The sequence below is a fragment of the Protobothrops mucrosquamatus genome, unplaced genomic scaffold (genome assembly GCF_001527695.2).
Source record: "Protobothrops mucrosquamatus isolate PMUCROS unplaced genomic scaffold, P.Mucros_1.0 scaffold_209, whole genome shotgun sequence".
NCBI lineage: Eukaryota > Metazoa > Chordata > Lepidosauria > Squamata > Viperidae > Protobothrops > Protobothrops mucrosquamatus.
Genome location: NW_015386285.1, coordinates 406856 through 425475, shown reverse-complemented (window position 1 = coordinate 425475; position 18620 = coordinate 406856). Strand labels below are relative to the sequence as shown.

General features: G+C 43.5%; 1 protein-coding gene across 1 annotated transcript; it reads right to left on the bottom strand.

The window, feature by feature from the left end:
• Nucleotides 1-269: 269 nt before the first annotated feature.
• On the bottom strand, nucleotides 270-18418 carry SYT17 (synaptotagmin 17). The gene is made up of 8 exons (XM_015826342.1): nucleotides 18413-18418; nucleotides 18042-18059; nucleotides 15168-15316; nucleotides 8818-8966; nucleotides 7171-7790; nucleotides 6405-6525; nucleotides 2794-2949; nucleotides 270-466 (listed from the first exon to the last, which is right to left on the bottom strand). Exons 1-8 carry the CDS (start codon nucleotides 18416-18418, stop codon nucleotides 270-272), a joined length of 1416 nt encoding a protein of 471 aa, XP_015681828.1.
• Nucleotides 18419-18620: the final 202 nt, after the last annotated feature.

Here is an 18620-nt window from a genome sequence, read left to right as displayed (position 1 = left end):
GGCAATCAAAGGAGGCCTTCAAACCATGGACATCTTTCCAAAAGCCCAGGCTTCCTCAACAACGACAAGAGCATCTTGGATAAGGGTGCGTCCATGAACCTGAGACAACTAAAACTGCAGGTGAGACTTGAAGATGACCAAAACTCAGTGATCAATGGCAAACATTGGGCTGCCAACGGTTGTGGATGGTCAATCCAAAGGCAATGAACTTGTATACGGCGTGCATGGAGGGGACTGGTCTGACGGGCCTCTGGAGCAGCATTGGTGGCTCACGTCACCTCCAGGGAAGCTGGCGAGACTCGGTCACACTCGGCTCGCGAGCGGAGGCTGTGCCACTGCTCAATAGCGGTACGGTGGGAGGTGAGCATCCGTCGCCAGTGCTTGGACTCTGAGGAGCCTGTCGAATACTGGCCAATGACAATTCTCCCGATGAAGTCGTTGCTGCTTTTCACGTTGTGGCCGTAGACTGGAGGAATAAAAAAAAGTGGGGGGAGGGAGGGAGAGAGAGGGAGGGAGAAAGGGAGAGGGAGAGGGAGGGAGGGGGAGGGAGGGAGAGAGAGAGAGGGGGGAGGGAGAGAGATGCCTGAAAACTGACAATACAACACGATACAAAAGCAGTCCAAACTCAGCAGAAAAGTTTCCCCTCTGAAAAAGGGATCTACAAAAGTTGCAGAATAGAAGTTATGGGCAAAAGAGAAACCATTTTAAAAAACAAGAACCTCTGTCCAGTCAAGTCAGTGCTTATTATAGTCAAAGACCGGAACAAATTAAAAACATTCAAGGAATATCCAGTTAAAAATTCTAGACTAAAATAATAAACAACAAATAAAAATCTACTGGTGGAATATAATTTAGGTTTTCAGTAAATTTGTTCTTTTATATTTTACCTACTCATGTAGAATAATATACTTTGTGGAGTTAGAGATATTAATACTTGTTTACTTATATTTGAATATTATCCTGGGACTAGGTTTGGGAAGTCCGGGGGGGTGGGAGGTGGGTTTTCATATAGTATTGTGTAATATTTGTGATGTTTTTTTTTCTATGATAAAAATAATAAAAATTTTATATTGAAAAAAAAAAAAAATAAATAAAAATCTACAATCTGTCAATTGCATGTAGACAAAACACAACACAGTCTAAACCAGTGGTTCTCAACCTGTGGGTCGGGACCCCATTTGGGGTCGATCGACCATTTCATGGGGGTCGCCAAGCAAGGCTGTCCGCCATTTTTTTTGTCCACCATTTTTTTGTCCGCCATTTTGTTTCCCCTTTTCCGGCGGGTGCCTTACCTCCCTTGGGCTGGGCCAGCTGGTGGTCGGCCTGCTCCGTCTCTGCCGCTTGCCAGCTACGCCTCGGCCGGCGCAGGGGGCGGAACCATGCATGCGTGGCGCTCCCGGGCAGGGAAAGTCCTCGACTTACGACCGGTTGGGTAGTCCTCGACTTACGACCGGTTTAGTCCTCGACTTACGACCGGTTTAGTCCTCGACTTACGACCGGTTTAGTCCTTGATTTACGACCGGTTGGGGTCGCGGCATTAAAAAGGTTGAGAACCACTGGTCTAAACTATAATATAATATCCATCCTTAAACTGTGAAGGCCTATAGTCATTAGATTCTAAAATGCAACAAAGTGATAACACCAAAAGATTTGCTGCTTTAATTGTGTAAAATAGCTATGATGAATTAATCATTAGGTTCCAACAAATCCACTGGATCAAAGAACTGTGGTGGCGCAGTTCGATCCTGACCGGTTCACAGTTGACTCACCTTCCATCCTTCCGAGGTCAGTAAAATGGGGACCCAGATTGTTGGGGACCATAGGCTGACTCTGTAAACCCCTTGGAGAGGGCTGTAAAACACTATGAAGCGGTATATATAAGTCTAAGTGCTATTGCTATTGGGCAGTATAGGTAGACCTTGATTTATGCTGAAATGGAGCAGAAAGCACACCCACAGAAAAAGCTACTTGATTGCCTCGTCGTTGATTTGCCCATCCTCATTTTGCCCCATCGCTCTAGGATCCTGTTGTGCGTTGACCTTTGATTTCACACATTGTCTAAATTCAGACATTATGGTCTCTAAACCATGTTTGCTGGCTTAGGTTGAAGGGCCAACCCAGCCAGTCATGGTTGAAATGATAGCTCAACCAATCATGACGTTGAACAACATGCTGACCAATCATGAGGTTGATTTGGTTTGGGCTTAGAATGTGGCATGAACGTCAGTGTGATTATTGCCTGAACTCAGAGGAGATGTTTGCCAGTCTTGATTAATGGCTTCATCATAAACCTTCAAGGCATGTTCATTCAATAAAGCATAATTAAATAATTGCCGAGCATGGCCCATTGATCCCAGGAACTTCTTCCCTTCTTCAAAGGTGCCTTGATTTTCAATTTTCAAGGCTAGGGCAGCTCATCCAGAGAAGCCACACCCAGGACAAAACCACAGAGATGTGGACACAACGCCGTCCTGTTGTAGATGCAAAAGAAATACACGGTGGAGAAGATCTGGAACTGCATCGCTGTTTTATTTTTTTTAAACAGCGAATGTTATTTTGACCATCTTTCCTTTCCCAAACGCTGGCAAGGGATGACTCACTCCTGCAATAATTATCAGGGTTTCTGATCTGGAGAAAGGAACCAGGCGCAGTGCAGGCTGCATGCTACAATTACAAGACAGCCTTCACCATTCGGTCATGTTTAGATGTTGGTGGAAATTCGCTCTCCCCCCCCCCCACACGTCCTTAATTGTATTGCACGAAAAACACACTGGAAAGATACGAGTCACATACCTGTGAAAACCAGACTAGTATTTTCAAGTTCTTCTTGTGCCACCTTGAAGCTGAAGGACTCGTTGTAGAAAGGGTCGATGGTGGCCTTCATGCAGGAGGTCTTCTTGGTCTTGGCTAACTTTAACCCATGAACAAGCTGGATTTTCACAAAGGGATCTGAACAGAAAGCACAAACAATTCCAGCTTGGCAAATGAACAGCTCCATGCGTGCATCAGATTAAGCTACGAGTTATTTGAACCCTAGTTTATTGAGCAAGTCAAAAACCAGTCAGAGTGAATTTTAAAGCTGGAGATCCTACTTTGCTTACCCAGATCCTATTTATTTTTTAACCCTCTGTTCTCATTTTGCGTAATTATAGTTTGCTGAGTTTACTTAAACCAAGAGCAAACCAGGAAATATATGCCCTAGTCACATGTCATGGTAAGTCACAATTCCAATCGGAAAACCAAGAAGAAACCGTGGTTTCAAGAGGTGCGCTATCATCCTAAAGGCAATCATGGTTGACTCGTAATCTTCTATTCAGGTTTTAAGAAACATGAAACATATTTCTTATGATCTGGAGATGAAGTTGTTTTCCCAGACATTTCATACCATTTTATTGGCGTCTTTGAAGACTGTATGAAAAAGGATGGATATCCATTTTTGTGTGTGTTGGCGCCATAAGAGATTTGAGGGCTGTCTGACTCGCATGATTTGGTCATGCTCCTTTACAGACTAAGTTTTTAGGTTTCAAGTCATAAACACATGTTACACAACTCTGGGGAAGCACATAACCATTAAATGTGAGGCATTTATATTCCTAAAATATGGAACTTGACATTTTATGAAAATCTCAAGCTGTGTCTAGGGAATTGTCCCACGTAGGTGGAAAGAAACCAACCCGCCAGATGTTAAGAGTGGATAAAGCATTTATACTCTCTATCCATCTTTAAAATGTTTTGCGTTTGTACAAATGGGAAAAGAGAGCGCAATATTCCTAGGTCTATAATCTACATTTAATTATATGTTAAAAGGTTAAGCTGGTTCCATATTAATGCTGTATGAATCGTTTCTCTCTTTCGCGTTCTCTCTCTTTCTTCCTGGTTTGAATCGTCCTGCGTATTTTTCCTTATTGTTGTTATATTTTCATTGTCGCTAAATATATACTATAATAAAAATTCAGCATTATACAGGTGGTCCTCAACTTACAACAGTGCATTCTTTGACCAATAGCACTGCAAAAAAGTGACATGACCTTTTTCAGGCGTACGACCGTTGCAGCCTCCCCTTGATCACGTGATTAAAATTCAGACGCTTGGCAACTGACTCACATTTATGACGGTTTTAATGTTCCGGGGGGTCACGTGATCCCCTTTTGCGAGCTTCTGACAAGCAAAGTCAACGGGGGGAGCCAGATACCCTTAACAACCCTGTTATTAACTTAAGAACTGCAGTGATTCATTTAACAACTGTGGCGAGAAAGTTCGTAAAATGGGGCAAAACTCATTTAAGTGTCTCACTTAGCAACAAAAAGTTTGGGCTCAGTTGTGCTCATAAGTACAGGATTACCTGTATAGCAATGCAGGCTTTTAAGGAATAGAAGGTGTGTGTGTGTGGGGGGGGGGGAAACACACACCTTTTTCAAGGCCACAGCACCTCATCCTCAGGGGTAGAAAAATTTCTTATAACTTTCCTCTGGAAATATGAGTGTTTATTTTAATTTTTTTCACGGTTATTGGTCACGTTTTCCATTCCAGGGGAAACAATCGTCCATGGTAAAAAAACAAAATGGTGGAAAAATCTGCAAGGGGAGGGGGTCCTTTTTCTGAAGGAAGGGGGGGGGGAAGAAACAGCCTTGACCTCTCCTCAGAAAGAGAAGCCGCTTCTGGACGAAGAAGGAGGCCTGCTATTTCAATTTTTCAAATGACAAATGAGAGGCAGCTATTGTTCAGCACAAGAGGTCAGAATGTGCTGTTTGCTTTCAATCAGACTGTGGGGGGAGAGTGAGAAGCGGATCCCTTGGTCTCTTTGAGGGAAAACAAGAGCTTCAGCAGAAAGGAGTGGGCAGGGAATCAGATTGGGGCTGAAGGCAACAGCCAAGGAGATTCTCCTTGGTAGAGAGGCCGGCTGTACCATCTCCGCCTTGAGAACAAGGCATCAAGCCTGGAAAGGGGGCAGAAGATCCTGTGCCTGATGGGGCAGAAGAATCAAGAACTAAGTCATTCTCTTCTCCCGTTTGTGAGATGTTGTTAAGGTAGGTAGGTAGGTAGATGATAGATAGATAGATAGATAGATAGATAGATAGATAGATAGATAGATAGATAGATAGATAGATAGATAGATAGATAGATAGATAGATAGATAGATAGATAGATAAAATGAATAGATGATAGATCAAAGAATAGATAGATAGATAGATAGATAGATAGATAGATAGATAGATAGATAGACAGATAGATAAAATGAATAGATGATAGATCAAAGAACAGAGATAGATAGATAGATAGATAGATAGATAGATAGATAGATAGATAAAATGAATAGATGATAGATCAAAGAATAGATAGATAGATAGATAGATAGATAGATAGATAGATAGATAGATAGATAGATAGACAGATAGATAAAATGAATAGATGATAGATCAAAGAACAGATAGATAGATAGATAGATAGATAGATAGATAGATAGATAGATAGACAGACAGACAGACAGACAGATAAAATGAATAGATGATAGATCAAAGAACAGAGATAGATAGATAGAGACAGAGACAGATAAAATGAATAGATAGATCAAAGAACAGGGGTAGATAGATAGATAGATAGATAGATAGATAGATAGATAGATAGATAGATAGATAGATAGATCAGATAAATGATAGATAGATCAAAGAACTGAGATAGACAGACAGATAGATAATCAAATAGATAAGATGAATGATAGTTCAAAGAACTGATAGATGGATAGATAGATAGATAGATAGATAGATAGATAGATAGATAGATAGATAGATAGATAGATAGATAATCAAAGAGCTGATAGATAAATAATAGCACAAAGAACCAATAGATGGCTGATAGATAAATAATTTCTAGATACATGATAGGTAAGTAGGAAGGGATGTGGGGAAGAGAGAGAGATCAAAGAATACTGTGGATAGATAGATCAGAGGAGAGAGAAGAGAAGAGAAGAGAAGAGAAGAGAAGAGAAGAGAAGAGAAGAGAAGAGAAGAGAAGAGAAGAGAAGAGAAGAGAAGAGAAGAGAAGAGAAGAGATACTTTTGAGTCTGTTTTGACTCCTGACAGCTGGCTGGACAGGTTCCTGCCGTTTTCTTGGCAAGATTTCAGAAGTGGTTTGCCATTGCCTCCTTCCTAGGGCTGAGAGAGAGGGACTGGCCCACGATCACCCAGCTGGTTTTGTGCCCTAGGAAGGAGCAGGAGGGGTGGTCTTCAGATTCCTAGCCAGGTGCCTTAACCCTTACACCAAACTGGCTCTCGATAATAATAATACTAGGGGGAAAAGACTACAACCAGTGTTATATAAATACATTGGGGAAAACACTCCCATGTTCATCTACATGCTCCCAGTCCAATAACAAAATACACACCTGCATTCACACAAAACCCTACCTGACCCTTGGCTCATATCAGTCTGCAGTAACTGCTTTGCTCTAATTATGTCCACATTGAGTCTCCCCGCACTGGGAAGGTAGTTTAATGAGAGCAAAAGCTCTCCCAGCTCAACTTCGTTCTGCAACAGAAAAGGGCAAGCTGAATCAAACACTGCGAACAAGGATTCTTGATGTGTCACTTTTTTTAATGCAATGCAGTACAAGCTGAATTCGTTTTTTGAAATTGCGAAGGGAAGGATGGGGATGGGGTGGGGGAGGGGAGGAGAGGGGAGGGGAGGAAAGGAAAGGAAAGGAAAGGAAAGGAAAGGAAAGACAAGGAAAGGAAAGGAAAGGAAAGGAAAGGAAAGGAAAGGAAAGGAAAGGAAAGGAAAGGAAAGGAAAGGAAAGGAAAGGAAGGGAAGGGAAGGGAAGGGAAGGAAAGGCGAAAGATGGGATGGGAAGGGAAGGGAAGGGAAGGGAAGGGAAGGAAAGGAAAGGAAAGGCAAAAGATGGGAAAGGAAGGGAAGGGAAGCAAGAGGGAAGGGAAGGGAAGGGAAGGGAAGGGAAGGAAAGGAAAGGAAAGGAAAGGAAAGGAAAGGAAAGGAAAGGAAAGGAACTCCACTATAGTCAAAAGGAGAAACTATAAACAACCTGAGGCTAAAATGGCCTAAGAAATATCACTGCAGCTGAGTCCTTAAAACCAAACCCAGCAAATTAAAAGAACAATTAAAAAAAATAAAAATAAAATGCCCTTTGAATTCATTGAATGGAAACCCACAAGTTACCTGAGAACTGGGCACCAGCGCTTTCCACCAGTGGCCGCCCTTCACCAGGTCCACCTCACTCAACGGCATGGACACCTTCCCGATGACACAGTGGCGTGAAAATTTGTCAAAATCCACCACGGTCAAGAGCAGAGTCCTCCTCTGAGCTTCCAAAAACGGGATGTCGAACATGTACCTCTCTTCAAAGATGGGGTTCTGGGTCTTACGCTTGACCCCCGTCTGCTTTGAGTTCTTCTGGTCGGGAAGGAGACAGATCTTCACATAGGGGTTTGAGTGGGCCATGTCTTGCCTGGCGCCATCGTAGGAGATGGGGGGAGGCAGGTCCTTGGCTTCAATGACCCGGACGATGAGATAGTTGTGCAAGAGGTCGTACTGAGTGCTAAAATGGAGCTTCCCCAGCTGATACTTGGCTAAGATCTCTTCGTCCGTCAAGGAATCCAGATCGTCGTTATTTGAATCAAGGGAATACAGTCCTGGCTCGAATTTCCTAAAATACTCATCCGGAGTGTAGGTTTTCCGCAGGATGCTGGGCTGGACAATCTCCTTTTTGGAGCCTAGAATTCCAAACTCGATGGGCTTAATGTCAACCAGGGGAGAACTTGGTCTCCTCAGCTCTAGACCTGGATGAGAGGGAGGAAAAAACAGGATATTTTTTTAAAAAAAGGGCAGAAAGTCGCAGTCAGCAGTCATCCAAAAGGGAAAAATGCTTTGGATTCAGTTGAACTCCTGCTAAAAGGCCTGGACATATCTGTGCAGGGTTTTTTGGGGGGGGGGGGCTGATAAAAAAAGGGGGAAGAATTTGCTTTTCTTCCAGAATATATGTGTGTGTGTTACATGGGTGGCTGTGTGTGTACAGGTAGTCCTCAGCTTACAACAATTCAGCCCAAAAGTTCCATTGCTAACCAAGACGGTTCATGGAGATTTGCCCCATGTTAACAACCTTTCTTGCCACCGTTGTGAAGCGAATCACTGCAGTTGTTAAGTTAGTAACATCGTCATTAAGTGAATCTGGCTTCCCCATTGACTTTGCGTGTCAGAAGATCGCATAAAGCGATCACATGACCCCGGGACGCTGCGACCGTCACAAATGTGAGTCAGTTGCCCAGCGGCTGAATGTTGATCAGGTGACCAGGGGGGAGGCTGCCACAGTTGTGTGAAAAGCGCTCATCGATCACTTTTTTTCCAATGCCACTGTCACTTTGAACGGTCACTAAACAAACAGTTGTAAGTTGAGAACTATCTATCTACCTATACCTTTGTTCCAGAATGTAGGTGTGTGTGTCTGAGGCAGAAAGTGTTTGTTTTTTTTTATAAAAAAAAATGAGCAGGCATGGGAGCAAGTGAGAAAGTAGATTGCAGAGAACATTCATTTTCCAAGACTTTGTATTTGCACGACATATTTAATTTGCTTCCTGCATTATCTGAATTTGCAGGATTCGTTGACTGATAAATCGGCGGGGCACTCCCTATCATTTGGGTTTTCACTGGTCCGGGTTAAATGTAAAAGGTACTTAAGGTAAAGGTAGTTAAAGAGGACCTATCTATCATCAGGATAACTAAGTTCCTTTTCCATCAAGCTCCACCCATCCTATCTGCCAAGATGGCGGTCAGGTGTGGTCCGGCTTCTCTGATCACCAGCTAACTTACTCGAAATTCGTCTTGTAAGGCTGTAAGTGGAACGGGAGGTCTCCGTGGACGACCGTCTTCTGTCCAGTGAAACATTCTGAGGGGTTGGGGGTGGTTCACCCGTTGCGTTATCCGTGTTGCCATTTTTGTCTTCACTTCGATTGCTTAGCCTGTTGGAAAGATCAAATCTTGGAATCATCCAGGCAACGCTTCCATTCCTCGTTTTCTTCCCCTGGACCATGAGCATGCAAGTGCCTGGACTTTTGAGGAAAAAATAAACCCTTTTTTGACTTCATGAGTGCATTGACGATAGAACATACATGGAGTGTAAAAAAAAACAATAAAATAGAGCTGGAAGGGACCTTGGAGGTCTTCTAGTCCAGCCCCCCGCTCAAGCAGGAGAACCTATACCATCTCAGACAGGTGACTGTCTAGCCTCTTTTTAAAAATCTCCAGTGATGGAGCGCCTACTATTTCTGGGGGTAAGCTGTTCCACTGGTTGATTGTCCTCATTGTCAGGAAGTTTCTCCTTAATTCCAGGTTGCTTCTCTCCTTGATCAGTTTCCAACCATTATTTCTCATCCTTCCCTCTGGTGCTCTGATGAACAACAACCTGGCCCCCTCTGCCTTGTGGCAGCCCCTCAGATACTGGAACACTGCTATCTTGTCTCCCCTATTTCTTCTTTTCTTTAGACTGGCCAAACCCAAGTCCCGCAACCGTTCTTTGTATGTTTTAGCCTCCAGGCCTTTGATCATCTTAGTTGCTCTTCTCTGAATTTTTTTCTAAACTCTCAAAATAGATGAGAGACACTAGATGATGGGACAGTAGACCCTAGACTACTGTTTCTCAACCATGACAACTTTAAGAAATATGGACCAACTCCCAGAATTCTCCAACCAGATAGGCTGAGGAGCTTTAAGTTGTGAACTGAAGGCCAAACAGCTGAAATTTCCTCAGGATGCTGGCTAGGGAATTCCGGGAGTTGAAGTCCACAGGTCTTACATTGGCCAAGACTGAGAGAGACTAGAAACCAAGAGTTAGTGAGTTCTAGTCACACTTTAGGCATGAAAGCTGGCTGGGTGACATGCAGCCAATCAGCATGAAACTGTGAGTTCTAGTTCTGCCTTAAGACATGAAAGCTGGCTAGGTGACTTTGGGCCAATGACCAAGAGATGGTAAGTTCCAGTCCTGTCTTAGACATGAAAGCCGGCTGGGTGGCTTTGGGCCGATCACCAGGAGACTGTGAATTCTAGTCCGCCTTGGACATGAAAGCCAGCTGGGTGGCTTTGGGCCAATCACCAGGAGACTGTGAGTTCTAGTCCGCCTTGGACATGAAAGCCAGCTGGGTGGCTTTGGGCCAATCACCAGGAGACTGTGAGTTCTAGTCCGCCTTGGACATGAAAGCCAGCTGGGAGACTTTGGGCCAACACCAGGAGATTGTGAATTCTAGTCCGCCTTGGACATGAAAGCCAGCTGGGAGACTTTGGGCCAACACCAGGAGACTGTGAATTCTAGTCCGCCTTGGACATGAAAGCCAGCTGGGTGGCTTTGGGCCAATCACCAGGAGACTGTGAATTCTAGTCCGCCTTGGACATGAAAGCCAGCTGGGAGACTTTGGGCCAATCACCAGGAGACAGTGAGTTCTAGTCCACCTTAGACATGAAAGCCGGCTGGGTGACTTTGGACCAATCACCAGGAGACTGTGAATTCTAGTTCTGCCTTAGCTACTGTAGGAATGACAGCTGGGTGACTTTGGGCCAATCCTTGTCTCTCAGTCCATCCCACCTCACGTATTTGTTACTGTGGGGAAAATAGGAGGAGAAGGAGGGAGTACTAAAAATATACATCATCTTGAATTTTAAAAAAAAAATCAAAATAAATAAATTCATTTTTTTAAAAAAAAACTAATGCAAACAGAAAACAAATATCCTCCCCCCTCCCCATCCAGCAAACCATTGCTGCTGCTAATTTACAATTCTTTTCACTCGCTCTGCTTTCTTTTGAAAAGCTCCGGATTTTGCTTAACAAGGGCAACTGCTGAGAGGAAGAATGGAGCTACGCTTCCAGTTTAATTTCACAGAATACAAGGCTTATATATATATATAAAATGAAACAGGCATGTCATTTATCTTATGATCTACAACACCTCAGAGCCCCCCCACCCCCGCAGCTCTCATCTCAAAGAAATAAAAGCAACAAGGGGGGGGGAAGCAATAGGAAAGCACATTATTAGAGAGGCAACAAAGAAAGGGGTCCTCACCATATTTGTTAAATCAGCATAATAAGATTTGCTACCTTGAGACAGACCAGTTGAGGTCAGCCCTCAGAAGGTGCCATAATTGAAAATACATAGTGCTTTTCTTCTTTGACATAAAATTATGCCTAACACCTCTTTCTCTGACTCTAGCTCCAAATATATATTTCTTTATAAAGGAAGGACATCCTGCTTGTAGCTGGCACAAATATATCTATTTATAAAGGAAGAACATTCTGCTCATAAAGGGGACAAATATATACTTATAAAGAATGCCCTGTTCCTACATGGTAAATATATATACAGTATATATATATAAGGAAAGGATATCCTCCCCCTAGATGGCACAAATAAATATTTATAAAGGAAGGATACCCTGCTTATGATGGCACAAATATACGGTATATGTTTATTAAGGAAGGATACCCTGCTTGTAGATGACACAAGTAGAGGAGGAGGAGGAGGAGGAGGAGGAGGAGGAGGAGGAGGAAGAAGAAGAAGAAGAAGAAGAAGAAGAAGAAGAAGAAGAAGAAGAAGAAGAAGAAGAAGAAGAAGAAGAAGTAGTAGTAGTAGTAGTAGTAGTAGTAGTAGTAGTAGTAGTAGTAGTTCTTGGTGGTCACTGAGCTTGGGTTTTTTTCTTGTAGACATTTCACTACCACACTAGATAACATTAGTGCTAGAAGGCTGTAGGATTTGCTCTCTTTTATATACTAGTGCAGTGGTGGCGAACCTATGGCACGGGTGCCAGAGGCGGTACTCAGAGCCCTCTCTGTGGGCACGCGCACTGTCGCCCCAGTCCTAGGCCTTCAGCTGGGTTTTATAAAACCTTTTCCCTTTAGGCCTTTGTCGCCGTGTGCAAAAAAAAAAAAAGGTTCAATCAATCAATCAATTTCATCTTCTCGTGGAAAAAAAAAGATCTTGCAAAGTTGGAACTGATTGATTGAACTTTTTAGTTCCACCCAGTCTGCCGTTACCACCGCAGCCACGCCCACCCAATGGGCCACACCCATCCACCCAATGGGCCACACCCATCCACCCAATGGGCCACACCCACCCGGCACCCGACGATACATAAGTGGGTTTTGGGTTGCAGTTTGGGCACTCGGTCTCTAAAAGGTTTGCCATCACTGTACTAGTGGCTTGGTTCTTAATTAGGATGCTGTTTACTATTAGCTTGAAGAAACCTGCCATTAAATTGGGAGCATTATATAATGGAAGGGTCCTTGGTGGGACTCTGAGTTGGATGGCTTTCTTGCAGACATTTCATCACCAAACTAAGTAACCTCCTCCGAACCACCCTTCAAATAAACGGTGCCTTCGAAACACTCCCAAACTTACAACCAGGGAGGGGTTTGGGCTGGAAAAGGCCCCAGGATTTCCACCTCGTCTTCATTGGACTGGCAACAGCTGCACTCGTAGCACTTCTGACAACAGTTGCGACAGGTCCATCTGCACAGCAAAAGATCCGAGATTCTAGACAACAGGCCCTGAGGCCGTTAGAAACCAGAAAGCAGAATTACAAGCAGCTGACGGTGAACAAGGATAAACAATTGTAATTTAACAGGCAGATCCCAGGAGGATTTCAGCTCCGTGTGTGTGTGTGTGTGTGTGTGTGTGTGTGTGTGTGTGTGTGTGTGTGTGTGTTTACATCTCTGTAATCACAGATCTAGATTTTTGCTTATTCTGCTTTGGTCAGCTTGGATCTTTCTGGATATTGTTGGATGTTGGACTATCAAGTCATTTTTTGACTCCTAGGGACCACAGAGATAGATTTTTCTTTCCGACTTCTGGAATAATGGACATCAAACCTATCATTCATGAAAACTGGAAACGATGTGAGCCGGTGTCCAAAATTTCCAGCAAGAGCCAAGCAGAGGGAGATGGGTATGAAAACCACAATAGGATTCTTTTTTTGATTTTCTCTGGTTCCTAAACCATGGCTTATGGGTCAGCATGACCCCAGCCCCTATGGCTCATCCAAACCTTGGCTAAAAATCCATGGTTTGGCATAAGGTTTGTTCAAACTGTAGTCCAAGTTCCAACAACCTGCTAAACTAGGGATGTCCAACCTTGGCAAATTAAAAACCTGTAGACTTCATCTCCCAGAATTCCCCAGCCATCCGTGCTGGATCTTGAGTTTTCCTGCAAGCTTACATTCTTGTAGAATTGTAATGCACAGGGCAAAATGTTTTCCAAACCCCCTGCTAAGAATGGAAGATGCAGAAGAGGAATAAAGTCTCATAAATTAAAACAAATCCTAATTAAGTGAGAAGATTCCAGAATATGCCCACAAAGAAAAGCCTATGGTTTCCGCTACACTAACTCAAGCCAATAAAATATATGCCAAGCTGGAAGAATTTCAGTGCTTTACCGTGAGCGGAATCGAGAGAATTTAAACCTTGCTGTACATTTTTATAATCCATCGTCTTCACGGAATGGAGCAAGCGTTTAAAAAAATGAGGAAAGCTTTCGTGCTTTGAAAGGCAATAGAAGCCGTGTGAGTGAATCAGATCATGAAGGAAAGGTCAACCAGTTCTGGACTTTTCAAAACAAGCACCACATGGGGGGGGGAATAGGGTGTGAGCATCATGCATCAAGGGATGATAAAACAAAGATGAAGTCCAGGTTTCAGGGAAGCAAATCACAATTGGCCAAACCAGTGTGGGGAAAAAAAAAGTTTTTCCCAATATTTTTTTTGGGGGGGGGTTGTTCTGTCTCTGTTCAACTGTCTTCTTTTGGATTTTGGATGTTAATCTTTTGACTAAAAGAAGAAGAAATTGAATAATTACAATTGGCCAAACCAAATCTATGAGAGCAGTTGGTAATGAATCAGGACCCTGGACAGCTCCGAGAGGACCTCTCCACACCCCACACCCCCAATGGAGCCCTGTGGGAGCCACTGAAATGTTGCTTCAGCCCCAAACTAAGATTTTAAATTGAGTTGCACGTTAGGGCTCCATTAGTTTTTTTTTTTTCCAGAAGAAAACTTATCAATTAAAAGGATGGTACTCATTCCAAAGCCCTTGGCATACACAAGACCAAAAACATAACATCTCTCTAGGACAGGGGTCTTCAGATTTGGCCCTGGTATGACTTGTGGACTTCAACTCCCAGAATTCTTCAGCCAGCATGCCTGGCTGAGGAATTCTGGGAGTTTAAAGTCCATAAGTCATAAAAGGGCCAAGTTTGAAGACCCCCTGCTCTAGGACTTCTCAAGTTTGAAGTCAGAGAAGATCAAGAGATCAGAGACGGAAAGATGGGTAACTATGTCAACTTTTCAACCTGTGGACTTCAATTCCCAGAATTCCTGAGCCAGCCATGCTAAGGAATTCTGGGTCTGGACTGTGCTGGCTCAGGAGTTCTGGAAGTTGANAGTAGTAGTAGTAGTAGTAGTAGTAGTAGTAGTAGTAGTAGTAGTAGTAGTAGTAGTAGTTCTTGGTGGTCACTGAGCTTGGTTTTTTTTCTTGCAGACATTTCATTACCAAACTAGATAACATCAGTGCTAGAAGGCTGTAGGGTTTGCTCTTTTATATACTAGTGCAGTGGTGGTGAACCTATGGCACGGGTGCCAGAGGCGGCACTCAGAGCCCTCTCTGTGGGCACGCACACCGTCACCCCAGTCCTAGGCCTTCAGCCTGGTTTTATAAAACCTTTTCGCTTTAGGCCTCTGCCGCCGTGTGCAAAAAAAAAAAGGTTCAATCAATCAGTCAATTTCATCTTCTCACGGGGAAAAAAAGATCTTGCAAAGTTGGAATTGATTGATTGAACTTTTTAGTCCCACCCAGTCTGCCGTTACCACCGCAGCCACGCCCACCCAATGGGCCACGCCCACCCAACACCCGGCGATACATAAGTGGGTTTTGGGTTGCAGTTTGGGCACTCGGTCTCTAAAAGGTTCGCCATCACTATACTAGTGGCTTCGTTCTTAATTAGGATGCTGTTTACTATTAGCTTGAAGAAACCTGCCATTAAATTGGGAGCATTATATAACGGAAGGGTCCTTGGTGGGTCTCTGAGTTGGATGGCTTTCTTGCAGACCTTTCATTACCAAACTCGGTGACCTCCTCCGAACCACCCTTCAAATAAACGGTGCCTTCGAAACACTCCCAAACTTACAACCAGGGAGGGGTTTGGGCTGGAAAAGGCCCCAGGATTTCCACCTCGTCTTCGTTGGACTGGCAACAGCTGCACTCGTAGCACTTCTGACAACAGTTGCGACAGGTCCATCTGCACAGCAAAAGATCCGAGATTCTAGACAACAGGCCCTGAGGCCGTTAGAAACCAGAAAGCAGAATTACAAGCAGCTGACGGTGAACAAGGATAAACAATTGTAATTTAACAGGCAGATCCCAGGAGGATTTCAGCTGTGTGTGTGTGTGTGTACATCTCTGTAATCACAGATCTAGATTTTTGCTTATTCTGCTTTGGTCAGCTTGGATCTTTCTGGATATTGTTGGATGTTGGACTATCAAGTCATGTTTTGACTCCTAGTGACCACAGAGATAGATTTTTCTCTCCGACGTCTGGAATACTGGACATCAAACCTATCATTCATGAAAACTGGAAACGATATGAGCCGGTGTCCAAAATTTCCAGCAAGAGCCAAGCAGAGGGAGATGGGTATGAAAACCACAATAGGATCTTTTTTTTATATTTTCTCTGGTTCCTAAACCATGGCTTATGGGTCAGCATGACCCCAGCCCCTATGGCTCATCCAAACCTTGGCTAAAAATCCATGGTTTGGCATAAGGTTTGTTCAAACTGTAGTCCAAGTTCCAACAACCTGCTAAACTAGGGATGTCCAACCTTGGCAAATTAAAAACCTGTAGACTTCATCTCCCAGAATTCCCCAGCCATCCGTGCTGGATCTTGAGTTTTCCTGCAAGCTAACATTCTTGTAGAATTGTAATGCACAGGGCAAAATGTTTTCCAAACCCCCTGCTAAGAATGGAAGATGTAGAAGAGGAATAAAGGCTCATAAATTAAAACAAATCCTAATTAAGTGAGAAGATTCCAGAATTTGCCCACAAAGAAAAGCCTATGGTTTCCGCTACACTAACTCAAGCCAATAAAATACATGCCAAGCTGGAAGAATTTCAGTGCTTTACCGTGAGCGGAATCGAGAGAATTTAAACCTTGCTGTACATTTTTATAATCCATCGTCTTCACGGAATGGAGCAAGCGTTTAAAAAAATGAGGAAAGCTTTCGTGCTTTGAAAAGCAATAGAAGCCGTGTGAGTGAATCAGATCATGAAGGAAAGGTCAACCAGTTCTGGACTTTTCAAAACAAGCACCACATGGGGAGGGGGGAATAGGGTGTGAGCATCATGCGTCAAGGGATGATAAAACAAAGATGAAGTCCAGGTTTCAGGGAAGCAAATCACAATTAGCCAAACCAGTGGGGAAAAAAAAAGTTTTTCCCAATATTTTTGGGGGGGGGGGTTTGTTCTGTCTCTGTTCAACTGTCTTCTTTTGGATTTTGGATGTTAATCTTTTGAATAAAAGAAGAAGAAATTGAATAATTACAATTGGCCAAACCAAATCTATGAGAGCAGTTGGTAATGAATCAGGACCCTGGACAGCTCCGAGAGGACCTCTCAGGGCCCCCCCCTCCCCAATGGAGCCCTGTGGGAGCCACTGAAATGTTGCTTTAGCCCCAAACTAAGATTTTAAATTGAGTTGCACGTTAGGGCTCCATTAGTGTGTTTTTTTTCCAGAAGAAACCTTATCAATTAAAAGGATGGTATTCATTCCAAAGCCCTTGGCATCCACAAGACCAAAAACATAACATCTCTCTAGGACAGGGGTCTTCAGACTTGGCCCTTGTATGACTTGTGGACTTCAACTCCCAGTGTGCCTGGCTGAGGAATTCTGGGAGTTGAAGTCCACAAGTCAAAAAAGGGCCAAGTTTGAAGACCCCCTGCTCTAGGACTTCTCAAGTTTGAAGTCAGAGAAGATCAAGAGATCAGAGACGGAAAGATGGGTAACTATGTCAACTTTTCAACCTGTGGACTTCAATTCCCAGAATTCCTGAGCCAGCCATGCTAAGGAATTCTGGGTCTGGACTGTGCTGGCTCAGGAGTTCTGGAAGTTGAAGCCTAGCTGTAAACTTGACTTAGTTGCCCATCCCGATGTATACTACAGTGGTGAAGAAGGAAAACAACTGGACCAGGTGTTAATTTCTTACTGTCGCAGGGAATAAACTAAAAATATAAACACAAACCTATATACCAAATCACTTCCAGTTTATATCGTACCTCTACAGCTGTATTGTAAGCCCTTGACTTACAATACAGGCCAGAATTTCTATTGCTAAGCAAGGCAGTCAAGTAAGCCATGCCCTGTTTAACGACCTGTTTTCCCATGATTGTTAAGCGAATCACTGAAGTTAAATGAATTATGTAGGCACTAAGTGAGTCTGGCCTATTCAGAAGCGGGCTGGGAAGATCGCAGATGGCGATCACGTAACTCTGGGACACCGCAAACATGGGGTTGCCAAATGCCCCCGTGTCGATCACCCGACTGGGGGGATGCTGTGACGGTCATAAGTATGAGGACTATCACTTTTCCCAGTCCTGTTGTAAGTCCGAAATAAGTCAATGATCCTAAGTCAAGGACGACGTGTACCTCAAAGAGATCGTCCGAGCAGAGCAACTGGGGATTCCCTATCCTCTCCCATAACATGAGGACTAGAAATCTTGTACACCAGTGGACTGACAGCACATGAAATTATCTGCAGCCAAACCAAAAACAACAAAAACCCACCAGCCACAGTTCTCCTTGTTAAAGGAAAAAAAGAAAAAGAAAAAAAATCCTTGGCTGTTTAGCCACAGGAAACCAAGGTGTATTTTTACCCACACAATTTTGCACCACCAAGCGTAGAAAGCCAGACGAAGGGGCGAAGGGAAAACATACACACACACACACACACACACACGACGGTCTCGTTCTGTGTGTCAAGAGAAAGGGTGACTCATCAGATTAACTCACCTCATTTATCGGTTCCAACTGTCCTTTTAGATATCCATGATGAAGCAAAGGGAGAGAAAATGAAAAAGACGAGACCGGTTTAGTAAAGGTTTAATGATTTTTTTTTTATTCCCCCACTTGCAAGACCAAATATGTAATTGTGGACCTTAGCTTTCATTTCAAGCGGGGGGGGGGGGTGAGGAGGGAGCTATATTGAGTTCTATTTTAGGGAAGGTAAAAGAAGGATCACCAGGAGGGACATTCAATGGCTATTGTGAATTTTCCTCAATTGCTTACTATTTTTGTCCCTTTGCAAAAAAAGAAAAAAAAAAGCCTCTTTATAAAAAATCTCTCTGTATTTCAGGCTGTTATATAGGTAGTGCTTGACTTACAGCCATAACCTGAGCCCCAAATTTCTTGTTACTAAATGAGACAGTTGCTCAGTGAGTTTTGCTCCATTTTACATGCTTCCTTGCCACAGTTCTTAAACGAATCACTGAAATTAAGTTAGTAACATGGTTGTTAAGTGGATCCAGCTTCCCCATTGACTTTGCTTATCCAAAGGTCGCAAAGGGGGGTCACGTGACCCCCGGGGACACT

Coding starts and splice junctions, on each gene's coding strand:
- SYT17 (XM_015826342.1), bottom strand. Junction 8,967..15,167: donor GCCCAAACCCCTCCCTGGTT/GTAAGTTTGGGA, acceptor TCTTTCCAACAG/GCTAAGCAATCGAAGTGAAG. Junction 6,526..7,170: donor CGCTGGTGCCCAGTTCTCAG/GTAACTTGTGGG, acceptor TTTCTGTTGCAG/AACGAAGTTGAGCTGGGAGA.